The following is a 12,997-nucleotide window of genomic DNA, read 5'->3' on the forward strand; positions in this document are numbered from 1 at the left end:
CCTCCCTCCTCAGATCCCGTTTCTTCGGCTACGAATCTCGCGAGAAGTCAAGTTCTCATGAGTTCTCCCAGAAGCCACCGCTCTTCCTCTTCCCCTAAGCGGCCTGAGGTGAGTGTTTCTCCTGTGTTGCTCTCGGGCCTCAATCCTCCTGCCATCGCCGCCATCCTGGCCTCGGGGGCGCCGGCCTTCAGGTCCCCGGGAGGAGAACTCCCAGAGCTACTAAATCCTCGCTGGAGGCGGTGGTTTTTTATGCGGGGTGACGTGGCGGAGGGCCCGACTTTGGGAGCCGGGGCCGGTCGGTCTTTGAGGTCCTCAGAGGGACGTGGTGGGCGGGAATGGGGCGACCGGGCTCCTCCACTAGTGGGGCCGCCTGTGGTGCGTGCGGACTCCGGAGATCCAGTGTCCAGTGGTGAGTGATGGCCGAATACGCGTCACATTTGTGGCCGCAACGAGGAAAAGTTTTGGGGGAAATAAAGTCGGGTGGAGGCTTTACACATTTCTACAAGAGTGCTGCGTACCGGAGGGCTCTTAACGTGGGTCATAGCCCGAAGGTGTTGGGAGAGACGGTACTACCTGCAGCCCTGACAGCGAAGGGGTTTCAGTAGAGCGGCAGGAAGGAGGTAGAGGGTTGTAATTGAGTTGTGCCATGCAGATGCGTCGAGTCATTTTACGCCTGGAAGATCCAGCATTGGATTGAAACAGGCTGTATTTTTTTCCAAAGGGTAGACTGGATTGGTGAGGTCTGTGTGGCTACTTTTGTGGAAGCAGTGCTGTAGTTACTAGCAGATAAAAGGGAAAGAAAGCCCTGGGTGGAGGAAAGGATGGCTGCGATGATGGCATTTCTTAGGACACCTTTGGATTAATCATGAAAACAACTACTCGCTGAGCAGCTGTTCGAATTGTCTAATACTTGCTTATACCGAGTTACTGTAAGTACGTATTGACGCAGTTACACTGTACTTTCGTCCAGGTAATCTGTGAAAATGGTTCGCTATTCACTTGACCCGGAGAACCCCACGAAATGTAAGTGGACAGGAGATAGATACCTATTTCCTACTTGGGGGTTGGCATAAGATGCCAAAAATTAACCAAAACGTTTTTTATTTTCTAGCATGCAAATCAAGAGGTTCCAATCTTCGTGTTCACTTTAAGGTATGCGATTCATAGTTGTGATCCAACAATTCCTCATGTTCCACTCAAAAAAGGTAGCTGCAGTGATGACTTTCTTAGGACACCTTTGGATTTACCATGAAAATTAATAAATTCTGAGCGGCCACCTTATATTTAGGCATTGATCATCGGGGTGTAAGGATGTAGGGTTTGTGAAATTGACTAGAAGTACCAGAAAGTCATTTGAAAACCTAGTGTGCAGATCACGATGGGAAATGTTAATGGTACTACATGATGATGGAATAAATGGAGGTTGGGGGTTAATTTTGTCTAGCTTCAACGAAGTTTCCCTGGGTTTTAGTCAAGGGCTTTTTTTGTTAGTTTTTTGTTTTTGAGATGGAGTCTTGCTTTGTTACTCAGGTTGGAGTGCAGTGGTAAGATCTCGGCTCACTGCATCTTCATATCCGGAGTTCATGCAGTTCTTCCTCAGCCTCCTGAGTAGCTGGGATTATAGGCATGCACCACCATGCCTGGCTAATTTTTGTCTTTTTAGTAGAGACACGGTTTCACCATATTGGTCAAGCTGGTCTTGAACGCCTGGCCTAGTCACAAGTTGTTTTTAATTGCCTTGCCCCCAAAGCATAGAAATAACTTGATATTTTGAAAAGCCAAAAATTTCACATTTTCTTTAAAAATTAAACAGTGCTTTGATCTAGTTAACCAACACTTTATTCACTCTTAGAACACTCGTGAAACTGCCCAGGCCATCAAGGGTATGCATATTCGAAAAGCCACGAAGTATCTGAAAGATGTCACTTTACAGAAACAGTGCGTACCATTCCGACGTTACAATGGTGGAGTTGGCAGGTGTGCCCAGGTGAGAATTCTTAGTTGCCATTTGAAGAGACAAATTTTAATGGAAAAGTGATGGGATAGGATAAGAATGGCTAAGATCTGTGCCGATAAACCTATTTCTGGTTGCTGTAATGACAGAGGACACCTTGGACTGATGGTGAAATAAACCATGTTCTAAGAAACCATGATGTCGGATCAAATACATTCATCTTGGCTGTAATGTTAATTTAAATCAAGGAAAATGACTAATCTCCATTTTCTTTCAGGCCAAGCAGTGGGGCTGGACACAAGGTCGATGGCCCAAAAAGAGTGCTGAATTTTTGCTGCACATGCTTAAAAACGCAGAGAGTAATGCTGAACTTAAGGTACCCAAACCATTAACACCCTGTGCAACTTGGGTTGTTTAATTAATGTTGGCTGTTCAGATCTATGTCCTTGATTTTAAAATTTCTACCTCCAGTTTCCACGGAACTAAATTATTTGCTTTTTTTTTTTTTTTTTGAGTTCCTTTATGGCAGAATTCTGTGAAGATCCAGAAGTGTGCCTCTGTGGTCTCTCTAAACCTAACATTTAGTATTTCTATTTTCCTGCTGTCTTTTTACACTGGAGGTACTTTACCAAGGGCTTTTAACCCTTTTTTGTGCCATACACCTTTTTGGTAGCATGGTTAATTATCAAAGTTATTGCCTTGGCAGTGATTAATGTGGTTTGTGACCTGCCTTCATAAAGGAGAGCCATGTTACGTTTCAGAAAGAAATTGTTTAAAATTTCAACAAGTTTAAATAATGACAAACTTGTGTTGACAAAACAAAAATTTCTCCATTTTGTATATTACCCATTAGCCTTTTGTATTTGAAGGTCTGGGCCAGAACTGAAATTAGTTTAGGTCTGTATTGCTTCAAATCTTGTAAGCCATGCTGAGAAATTCTGTTATCAAGACTTTGAATTGGGTTTTACCTTAGCCCTCAGCTCTTCACTGTCTAACGATCTTTGGGAAGGCCACTCATAGACAATGTATTTAGCACACTGAATCTGGTGGCAATTTAGACATAAAGGTGAAGGCAGACAGTTGCTTAAAAACATGCTGTTTGAAGAATAAAAGGATTGCTTTTTAGAAATGATTTCATTGAGGCAGGACTTTGGAACAAGGCTGGGAATTCATATTTACCAAAGATAGTTTGTGGTGGTTTACTAATTAAGAATGTTTCTGGTTTCATTCTTCCTTTCTTCCCCAGGGTTTAGATGTAGATTCTCTGGTCATCGAGCATATCCAAGTGAACAAAGCACCTAAGATGCGCCGACGGACCTACAGAGCTCATGGTCGGATTAACCCATACATGAGCTCTCCCTGCCACATTGAGATGATCCTTACCGAAAAGGAACAGATTGTTCCTAAACCAGAAGAGGAGGTTGCCCAGAAGAAAAAGGTAAATTAGTAGTTGCTCAGTTTTGTTTGTGATAGTAGAAAGATTTGTGGTTGCTGTGATGACTATCTTAGGACACCTTTGGAATAACTATGAAAGAAAACTATTCTGAGCAACCCTTTCACCTATCTTATTTTGGCTTTTGTGAGTTTGTTTCTTGAATAATAATAAATGGTAGTTTTATATTCAGTACATCAGGCCTCTATGATTATCTGCCGATGGCCCCACTTAGATGTACATAGCCACTTCAAAGCCTTTTTTTTTTTTTTTTTTTTTTTTTGGATGGAGTCTTGCTCTGTCGCCCAGGCTGGAGTGCAGTGGCGCAATCTCAGCTCACTGCAAGCTCCGCCTCCCGGGTTCACGCCATTCTCCTGCCTCAGCCTCCCGAGCAGCTGGGACTACAGGTGCCACGCCTGGCTAATTTTTTGTATTTTTAGTAGAGACGAGGTTTCACCGTGTTAGCCAGGATGGTCTCGATCTCCTGACCACGTGATCCACCTGCCTCAGCCTCCCAAAGTATTGGGATTACAGGTGGGAGCCACCGCGCCCGGCCAAGAAGCTTGTTTTCGGTAATAGATCACATTCAGTTCTTTTAAGTCAAGAACCTGATTGATTCTGTACAATTCTCTTTATACCTAATGAACTTCTGTTGATTTCTACCATTTAAGTATTTTCCCCCTTAGTCCTTAACAGCTACGTTTCCTGCCTCCAGAATAAGCCGAAGCCCTCCAAGATGTACTGTGGGTTTCTCTAAGAAACTTAACACTCTATTTTTCTTTCCCCAGATATCCCAGAAGAAACTGAAGAAACAAAAACTTATGGCACGGGAGTAAATTCAGCATTAAAATAAATGTAATTTAAAGGAAAAGAATGTTGGTTGTCTTTATTAGTGAACGTATTTCAGGTGTCCTTAGAAGGTGAATCAAATGAGAATTTTTAGGATTAGAATTACAAACACAGATTGCTTACCCTGCACCATTAAAAACCATTTTCATGGTTGGGCACAGTGGCTCATTTCTATAATCCCAGCACTTTGGGAGGTGGAGGCTGGCTGCTTGAGCCCAGGAGTTCAAGCCCTGCCGGGGCAACATGACAAGAACCCTGTCTTAGAAAAATAATACAAAAATTAAGTGTGGTGTCACTTCCATGTAGTCGCAGCTAATTGGGGACCTGAGGTGGGAGGCTGCAGTGAGCACTGCTGCACTCCAACGTGGATAAGACAGAACAAGACACTGTCTCAAAAAAAAGTTTCATTATTCCAAAAGGAATTTGCAATGGGTTTCTTTATATAATCCAGTGTGTGAATATACCAGTTGGTCATCCCCAGTTGGCAGTGGCTCCATTGAGCATTGCCTTTGAGTGTCATGACAGCACTCAGGCTCTGGTTTTGAAGTTTTTTAGGTTGATGCTCAGGGTTTTGTTTTCACTGTAGAACGATGCTACTGTGAACCTTTGTGTGCAGATTTTTGTGTTTTCATTTCTCGAGTATATACTAGAGTGGAATTGATAAGGTTACCTGACTAAACAATCTGAAGAACTTGGCAAATATTTACAAAAAGGCTGCACGTTACATTTCCACCAGCGGTTTATGAGGGTCCCAGTTTCCACGCATCCTTGCCAACATCCTAGTGAGTGTCAGTACTTCCGTTTATGAAGTGATATAACTGCTTTTAAGCAACTGATGTTTGTAAAGTTGGCCTTAGTTAATGTTCGTTTGCTCTGCTTTTGAATTTAAAAAGCGAGCAAAACTAATAGCTTATTCAGTTGCCTCTGAACGGCTTAGCTGCCACCTTCCCTGTGGGTGCCGCGCCATTTGCACGGGCGTCATCCTTTACCGAGGCAGCGTTCTGAATTTCAATCGTGCCTTCTGGGTCACGGAGCAGTCAGGTCAGGCTTTCTTCCCAGAACGGAGCTTTCAGTTGGGCACCTGGGAAGCGCAGGACTTGCGGGTTACTTGCAGGCCGCAGACCCACAAGCCCCGCTGCGTCCCCATGGACAACACTGCTGCGTGCCGTGCGTCCCGGAGCTGACGCAGGCGCGCCTTTGTCGTCCCCCTTGAGGGCGCCCATTGGCTCGGCTGCGGCTCGTCCCTCCCTCCGGAAGTGCGGACATTGTCAGCTGCGATTCGGCGGTCGCGGGTGAGTGTGTCCCGGGTAGCGGCCTGGGTTGGGCTTTGTAGCTGCTCCGGAGGCCCAGCCCGGGCCGCGCTCGCAGAGTCCTAGCCGGTGCGCGGCCTCCTGTCTCCCTCCTCGGCGGTCGCGGCCCGCCGGCCTCCGCGATGCCCGCCTTCTCTCTCAGGGTGCCTTCTCTCTCAGGGTACCTTCCTTCCGCATGCGCGCTCCTCCGCCCTCCTCTCCCCTCTGTAGTCCTGTCCACCACGGGCGCCCTCGGGGCTTGCATTTGCCACTCCGGTAATTTATACTGTTTGTTCTTTTCCATGGCCAAGTATCGGTTTCACATCCCTTCTGTTACCTTCACCATTAGGCCTCTGTTCTCTCTTTTCAGTCATTGTCATTGACTCAACCTGTCCCCGCTCCCTCTGTCTCCACTAAGATTACATGCTCTACTGGATGATTTGGAGGAAGGTGGCTTTCCCTGTTATGCCTGACCTATTTCGGATGGAGCCTCAGACTTTAACTGTCTGCTCTATTGTCTGAACTTAAGTCGAGTGAAAGAAGATTCCTCTGCAACAGCTTTAATCCATTTTGCTCGCTTCGTTGGCTTGGAGCGAATAATTAAAATAATAATATCTCCTAGCCACCTTCTAGACTTTTCTGACCCAGTTTCCACATGTGTGAAGTAAAATATCTTACCGAAGAATTATGAAGATTAAAAGATAAGATACAAATAGGCTTCATTCTGAAGAGAGCTAAAAAGTCTGAAGAGAGCTAAAAGCCATAATTGTGGAATAAGTGATTAGTAGTATTCTCGAGAGTTTATGTACACCATACTGTGTGCGAACTTACTTAAAACACAATTGCAGAAGTAAAAATGAATCTTTTTGATGGAGGGCCTGTCGGTCACTAAACCAGTACTGGTAACATTACCAGTTGTTTTGAAGGGGTTTAGTTGGTTTGGAAAGTTTGGTAAAAACAAGACCATTGTGTTTTTGGAAGAGGAAAAGGCAAGAGCATTGAGGAAAACCAGAACTGGAAATAATGGTCTTAGCCAGCTCTAGTTACCAGTTACCCTCTGTGAGAACTTTGGACAGGTTACAACTCTTTTTTTCAATCTTGAAACAGGGTCTGTCTCTGTGGCCCAGGCTGGAGTGCAGTGGGCCATCATAGCTCACGGCAGCTTCTTCTTTCCCGGGCGCTAGCGGTTCTCCTTCCTCAGCTCCCCAAGTAGCTGGGACTGCAGGCGCGTGCCACCACTCCTGGCTAATTATTAAAAAAAAAAAAAAATTAGGCCGGGATCCGGTAATCCCAGCACTTTGGGAGGCCTAAGTGGGAGGATCACTTGAGTTCAGGCTTGAAGAGCAGCATATGCAACACAGTGAGACCTCATCTCTACTAAAAATTAAAAAATTAATCGGGCATAGTGGCGGGGGCCTGTGGTCCTACCTACTCAGGAGGCCGAGGAAGGGGGATGGCTTGAGTCCGAGAAGTCAAGGCTGCTGTGAACTCTGAACACAAGTGGTATGTTTGAGCCACTGCACTTTAGCCTGAGCAACAGAGCAAGACCCTGTCTCAAAAAAATAAAAATCAATGGCCTTTTTTTTTTTTTTCTGAGACAGAGTTTTGCTCTTCTCACACAGGCTGGACTGCAATGGCACGATCTCAGCTGACTGCAATCTCAGCTGACTGCAACCTCCGCCTCCCAGGTTTAAGCAATTCTCCTGCCTCAGCCTCCCCAGTAGCTGGGATTGCAGGCGCCCACCATCACACCTGGCTAATTTTTGTATTTTTAGTAGAGACGGGGTTTCGTCATGTTGGCCAGGCTGGTTTCGAACTCCTGACCTCAGGTGATCTGCCTGTCTCAGCCTCCGGAGGTGCTGGGATTACAGGTGTGAGCCACCGCACCTAACCTCAATTTACATTCTTGTTTATAGCTCTTGTTTGTAATTTATTTCAAAGACACATTCAGATTGGATTATCTATACCACTGTTTACCCGTGTTGTGAATAATTTTAAAATGCCTTAGCATAGTGATGGTGCTGACTCATTTGCAAGCAGATACTACTTAATTTGCAATATTTTGAAAATCTTTTTTTTTTTTTTTGAGACTGAGTTTTGCTCTGTCACCCAGAATGGAGTGCAGTGACATGATCTTGGCTCACTGCAGCCTCCGTCTCCTGGTTTCAAGCAATTCTCTCACTTAGGCCTCCCAAGTATCTGGGATTACAGGCACCCACCACCTCGCCCGGCTAATTTTTGTATTTTTAGTAAAGACGGGATTTCACCATTTTGGCCAGTCTGGTCTCGAACTCCTGACCTCAAGTGATCCACCTGCCTTCGCTTCCCAAAGTGCTGGGATTACAGACATGAGCACCACTCCCGGCCTGAAAATAAGAAATCTTAACATGGTAAATTATCAGCCTTATGCACTGTTCGAAAGCTTCTTTCTTTCTTTTTAAGACCCTCCATCCTATTCTAGGAGACTAAAAAGTCTTGTAAATTTAAGAGATCATTTGGTGTAATAATATTTTATGGAACAAGTATTAGTTCTTCAAGAAATTGCTGATTTTGAGAAGCTCCCACACGATTTCTAATCATTAAGGAAATACGTGGTGTTAGTTAGTTTTGAGACAAAGTCTTGCACTGTTGCCCAGGCTGGAGTGCAGTGGCATGATTGTAGCTCTCTGCAGCCTTGAACATCTGAGTTCAAGTGATCCTCCTGAGCCTGGCATGGTGGCTTACACCTGTAATCTGAGCAACCCAGAACACTGAGGCAGGAGGATCGCTTGAGGCCGGGAGTTTGAGACCAGCCTTGGCAACACAGTAAGACCCCATCTCTAAAAGAATTTTCTAAAATTAGCCAGGCATTGTGGCTAATTGCTTAGGCTCAGAAGTTCAGGGTTGCAGTGATGATTGTGCTACTGCATTCCAGCCTGGGTGACAGTGCAAGACCTTGTCTCAAAACAAATTAACACCATTAATTTCCTTGATGATTAGAAATTATGTTGGAACTTCTTAAAATCAACAAACTCGGGAGGCTGAGGTGGGAGGATCACTTGAGCCCAGGCTGCAGTAAGCCACAATGGTGCCACTGCAGTCCAGCCTGGGCAACACAGTGAGAAGGGTCTTGAAAAAAACAACAACAAAGAAGCAATCTTCCCACCTTCGTCTTTCAGGTAGCTGGGATTACAGCCGTGTACCAACAAGGTCAGCATGGGTGTTTTTTGGAAATGGATAATTTACTTAGAACATACGATAATACGAAATAAATGTGTTTTGTTTTGAGACGGAGTCTCACTTTGTCGCCCAGGCTGGAGTGCAGTGGCGCGATCTCGGCTAATTGCAACCTCCAACTCCTGGGTTCAAGTGATTCTCTCCTGCCTCAGCCCCCCAAGTAGCTGGGACTACAGGTGCCCGCCACCACGTCCCGCTAATTTTTGTATTTTTAGTAGAGACAGGGGTTTCACTATGTTAGTCAGGCTGGTCTTGAACTCCTGACGTCATGATCCGCTCACCTCAGCCTCCCAAACTGCTGGGACTACAAGCATGAGCCACTGCACTCAGTCAATAAAATTTTTTTTATTACTTGATACACCTTAAATTATGTTCTTAAAAATAAAAGCAAAATATATCAAAGGTGAGTTGTTGCCTGGGAAAGGCCAGCTGATTTGCAGCCTAGAGGTCTTGCAAAGTAATGTCTTGTTAAGTTTCGTATTGCAGGATTTACCATCAGCGTTGTAGGTTTGGCTAATTGATATTGTCAGTCCCCGAAGATTAGGACTTGGGAGTTAATTCACGCAATGTCCACTCCACACTGAAATGGAATATAAGTCATAATAGTGAATTTAATGTTTTGTTTTGTTTTGTTTTGTTTTGAGAGAGAGTTTCACTCTTGTTGCCCAGGCTGGAGTGCGATGGCACAATCTCGGCTCACTGCAACCTCTGCCTCCCGGGTTCAAGTGATTCTCCTGCCTCAGCCTCCTGAGTAGCTGGGATTACAGGCATGCACCGCCACACCTGGCTAATTTTGTATTTTTAGTAGAGACGGGGTTTTACCATGTTGGTTAGGCTGGTCTCAAACTCCCGACCTCAGGTGATCTGGCCGCCTCAGCCTCCCAAAGTGCTGGGATTGCAGGCGTGAGCTGCCATGCCCGGCCCATTTTTAAAACTCTAAATAGAGATAGTAGCAAAGGCATCCAACCTCACTGATTGTTTTGAGGATTAAATGAGTTGATATATGTAAACTGCCTAGCACTTACTAAACGTTGTTGTCTTTCCTTTATCATCAAATTCATGATTAGGGAGCAGTGATTGGAAGTTTGGAAGCAGGCACCTCATTGTTATTTCCATGCCTACCACCTATTATTTCTTTATTTTGAGATGGAGTCTTGCTCTGTCACCCAGGCTGGAGTGTAGTGTCGGGATCTCGGCTCACTGCAGTTTCTGCCTCCCAGGTTCAAGCAATTCTCCTGCCTCAGCCTCTTGTGTAGCTGGGATTACAGGTGCACGCCACTACGCCCGGTTGATTTTTGTATTGTTAGTAGAGACAGGGTTTCACCGTGTTGGCCAGGCTGGTCTCAAACTCCTGACCCAGTGATCCGCCCACCTCGGCCTCCCAAAGTGCTGGGATTACAGACATGAGCCACTGCACCTGGCCTATTTCTTTACCTTGTAGATAGCAGCTTTTTATTTAGCACTTATGTAGCTGGACCATAGGAGTACGCCACCATGGCCAACTTATTTTTTGATCTTGTAGAGGCAGGGTCTCACTCTGTTGTGCAAGTTGGTTTCGAACTCCTGGGCTCAAGCTATCCTCTTGCCTCCCAAAGTGCTGGGATTACAGGCGTGAGCCACCACATCTGTCCCCTTTCAGATATCTTAATTTTGGTAAATTCCTTCAGTTACTAATCTGTGATGAACTGATTTTTTTCTTCATATGTATCAACAGTTGAGGAGCTCAAGCTCGGGAAAATGGTGTGCATTCCTTGTATCGTCATTCCAGTTCTGCTCTGGATCTACAAAAAATTCCTGGAGCCATACATATACCCTCTGATTTCCCCCTTCGTTAGCCGTATATGGCCTAAGAAACCAATACAAGAATCCAACGATCCAAACAAAGGCAAAGTGGACTGTAAGGTAAGAACGTTCACATGTCTTGAATTCTGGGCAGTGAACAGGGGTGGTACTTGGGTGAAACACTTAGATTTTGGAAAGACAAGTTTTAGAACCAGAAGCTTCAAGAGTTTGTCTAACATTTGGCTTAAATTAAAGTTTTAAAGTAGGCCTCTGATTAATGCATTTGTCCTTTGGCCAAAATGATAACCAGTACTTCCTGATTGATAAGTGTAATGGAAAATATCTAATGGATGAGGAGAGATTATACTAATACAATCCAGTTTCACTGACTGATAACTTTGGTAAGAGATTTAATTAGAAGGATCATGGAAATTTAAAAAAAAATTTTTTTTTTAAATGAGTGGACAACTCTGTTGTCTTTAGAATTGGTGCTTTTTTAGATTCAACTTTGTACTCAGCTGCACTAATTTAGCCACCCTGCCCATTTCTGGAAACAAAATATTTTCACTCTGGAGCTTGTTGTCTGTCTTTAAAGACAATGTTTCTTCAGCCTGGCGCAGTAGCTGACACCTGTAATCTCAGCACTTTGGGAGGTCAAGATGGGTTGATCACCTGAGGTCAGGAGTTCAAGACCAGCCTGACCAACATGGTGAAATCCCATTTCTACTAAAAATACCAAAATTAGTGAAGCGCAGTGGCGGGCGCCTGTTATCTCAGCTACTCAGGAGGCTAGGTGGGAGAATCGCTTGAACCTGGGCAGCGGAGGTTGCAGTGAGGTGAGATCACATCACTGCAGTCCAGGCTGGGTGACAAGAATGAAACTCCATCTCAAAAAAAAAAAAAAAAAAAAAGAGAATGTCTCTTAATATCTTTTTGTTGTAATAATTTCTTTTTTTGTTTTGTTTTGTTTTGTTTTTGAGATGGAGTCTCGCTCTGTCACCAGGCTAGAGTGCAGTGGCACAATCTCGGCTCACCACAACCTCCACCTCCCAGGTTCAAGTGATTATCCTGCCTCAGCCTCCTGAGTAGCTGGGATTACAGGCACGTGCCACCACACCTAGCTAATTTTGTATTTTTAGTAGAGACGGGGTTTCACCATGTTGGCCAGGATGGTCTCGATCTCCTGACTTGGTGATCCGTCTGCCTCAGCCTCCCAAAGTGCTGGGATTACTGGCATAAGCCACCACACCCGGCTTGTTATAATGATTTCTAAAATGTTTTTTTTGTTTTAGGGTGCTGACATGAATGGATTACCAACAAAAGGACCAACAGAAATCTCTGATAAAAAGAAAGACTAAAGCAGTTTTCCTAAAGGACCTCATCATTTAAAAAATGGACCTGATAATATGAAACATCTTCCTTGTAACTGTCTCTGACCTTTTATCTGAGACCGGAATTCAGGATAGGAGTCTAGATATTTACCTGATACTTATCAGGAAATACATGATATCTGTATTTACAATGTAGTTAGTTATATTTAATGACCTCATTCCTACGTTCCTTTTTCATTAATGTAGCTTTCATTTCTGTTGTTGCTGTTTGAATAATATGATTAAATAGAAGGTTTGTGCCAGTAGACATTATGTTACTAAATCAGCACTTTAAAATACTCGGTTCTCTATCTAATTCATAGGAATTTGACTGCTGTTTGCTCTACTTTCTTTGGGCTCTTCTAATTTGAGTGGAGTACAATTTTACTGTGAAACAGTCCAGTGAAACTGCAGGGAAATGCAGGAGGAATCTTGGGAGGTAATAATGATGTGAAACATAAAGATATAATAATTACTGTCCAACACAGTGGAGCAGCTTGTCCACAAATGTAGTAATTACTATTTATTGCTCTAAGGAAGATAAAAAAAGATAGGGGAAAAGGGGAAACGTCTCTGAAAAACGAAACATCTTTTACATAAATGTCTAATGTAATTATAAAATGTTAATCCTTACTGCATTTCTTCTGTTCCTACAAATGTATTAAACATTCAGTTTAACTGGTAGTTCTTTTTCTTTTAAAGTCTATTTAAATATTCAAAAGGGAAATTTTTCACTATGTCAGAAGGCAGAATTTGGATGTTGTGATGGCATCTGTATAGTGGTGGGACAACAGTTACCATTGTTGCCTAAGAAGACACTCCAAAATTCAGTGGTTTTCAGCAGCAGTGACTCGACTGGGCAGTTCTGTGCTGTTCTGGGCTCACTCATATGGCTGGCTGGGCCTGGGTCTGGACCTGGGCGCTATGTGATTTTTATCTTGGGCTTCGAAAATTCAGTGTAGGGACCTATAAATATTCAAAGAGGATGAGATGCATCCTTATCTATATTTTTTGTTCCCTCTGAAGCTGGGAAAGATTAAAAGGGACTCCTGCCCTTGGGTCCCCAGTGGAGTCCGGGTCCTAACTCAAGCTCTGTTAATTTCTG

The 12,997-nt window shown here is 44.0% G+C and overlaps 2 protein-coding genes and 3 non-coding genes across 7 annotated transcripts; all 5 read left to right on the forward strand.

Annotated features, from left to right (window-relative positions):
- On the forward strand, positions 1-4,257 carry RPL17 (ribosomal protein L17). Of its 2 annotated transcripts, none has more exons than XM_023207573.2 (7): positions 1-108; positions 971-1,023; positions 1,112-1,152; positions 1,853-1,987; positions 2,232-2,330; positions 3,201-3,392; positions 4,175-4,257. In XM_023207573.2, exons 2-7 carry the CDS (start codon positions 984-986, stop codon positions 4,220-4,222), a joined length of 555 nt encoding a protein of 184 aa, XP_023063341.1. In that variant the 5' UTR covers positions 1-108; positions 971-983; the 3' UTR covers positions 4,223-4,257. The 2 variants fall into 2 exon arrangements, with proteins under 2 accessions (XP_023063341.1, XP_026310938.1); XM_026455153.1 differs by lacking the exon at positions 1-108 and adding an exon at positions 131-409.
- Positions 826-891, forward strand: LOC111539814. Its single transcript, XR_002730797.1, has one exon. It is a non-coding gene; the product is annotated as a small nucleolar RNA SNORD58 (small nucleolar RNA).
- On the forward strand, positions 1,210-1,274 carry LOC111539812. The gene has a single exon (XR_002730795.1). It is a non-coding gene; the product is annotated as a small nucleolar RNA SNORD58 (small nucleolar RNA).
- On the forward strand, positions 3,443-3,506 carry LOC111539813. The gene has a single exon (XR_002730796.1). It is a non-coding gene; the product is annotated as a small nucleolar RNA SNORD58 (small nucleolar RNA).
- A 1,198-nt stretch (positions 4,258-5,455) lies between the features above and the next one.
- Positions 5,456-12,576, forward strand: C18H18orf32 (chromosome 18 C18orf32 homolog). Of its 2 annotated transcripts, none has more exons than XM_023207574.2 (3): positions 5,456-5,527; positions 10,455-10,642; positions 11,815-12,576. In XM_023207574.2, the coding sequence occupies exons 2-3, from the start codon at positions 10,478-10,480 to the stop codon at positions 11,878-11,880; spliced, it is 231 nt and encodes a 76-aa protein (XP_023063342.1). In that variant the 5' UTR covers positions 5,456-5,527; positions 10,455-10,477; the 3' UTR covers positions 11,881-12,576. The 2 variants fall into 2 exon arrangements, with proteins under 2 accessions (XP_023063342.1, XP_023063343.1); XM_023207575.2 differs by lacking the exon at positions 5,456-5,527 and adding an exon at positions 5,543-5,834.
- The last annotated feature ends 421 nt before the right edge of the window (positions 12,577-12,997 follow it).

This window comes from Piliocolobus tephrosceles, chromosome 18 (genome assembly GCF_002776525.5).
Source record: "Piliocolobus tephrosceles isolate RC106 chromosome 18, ASM277652v3, whole genome shotgun sequence".
Lineage (NCBI taxonomy): Eukaryota > Metazoa > Chordata > Mammalia > Primates > Cercopithecidae > Piliocolobus > Piliocolobus tephrosceles.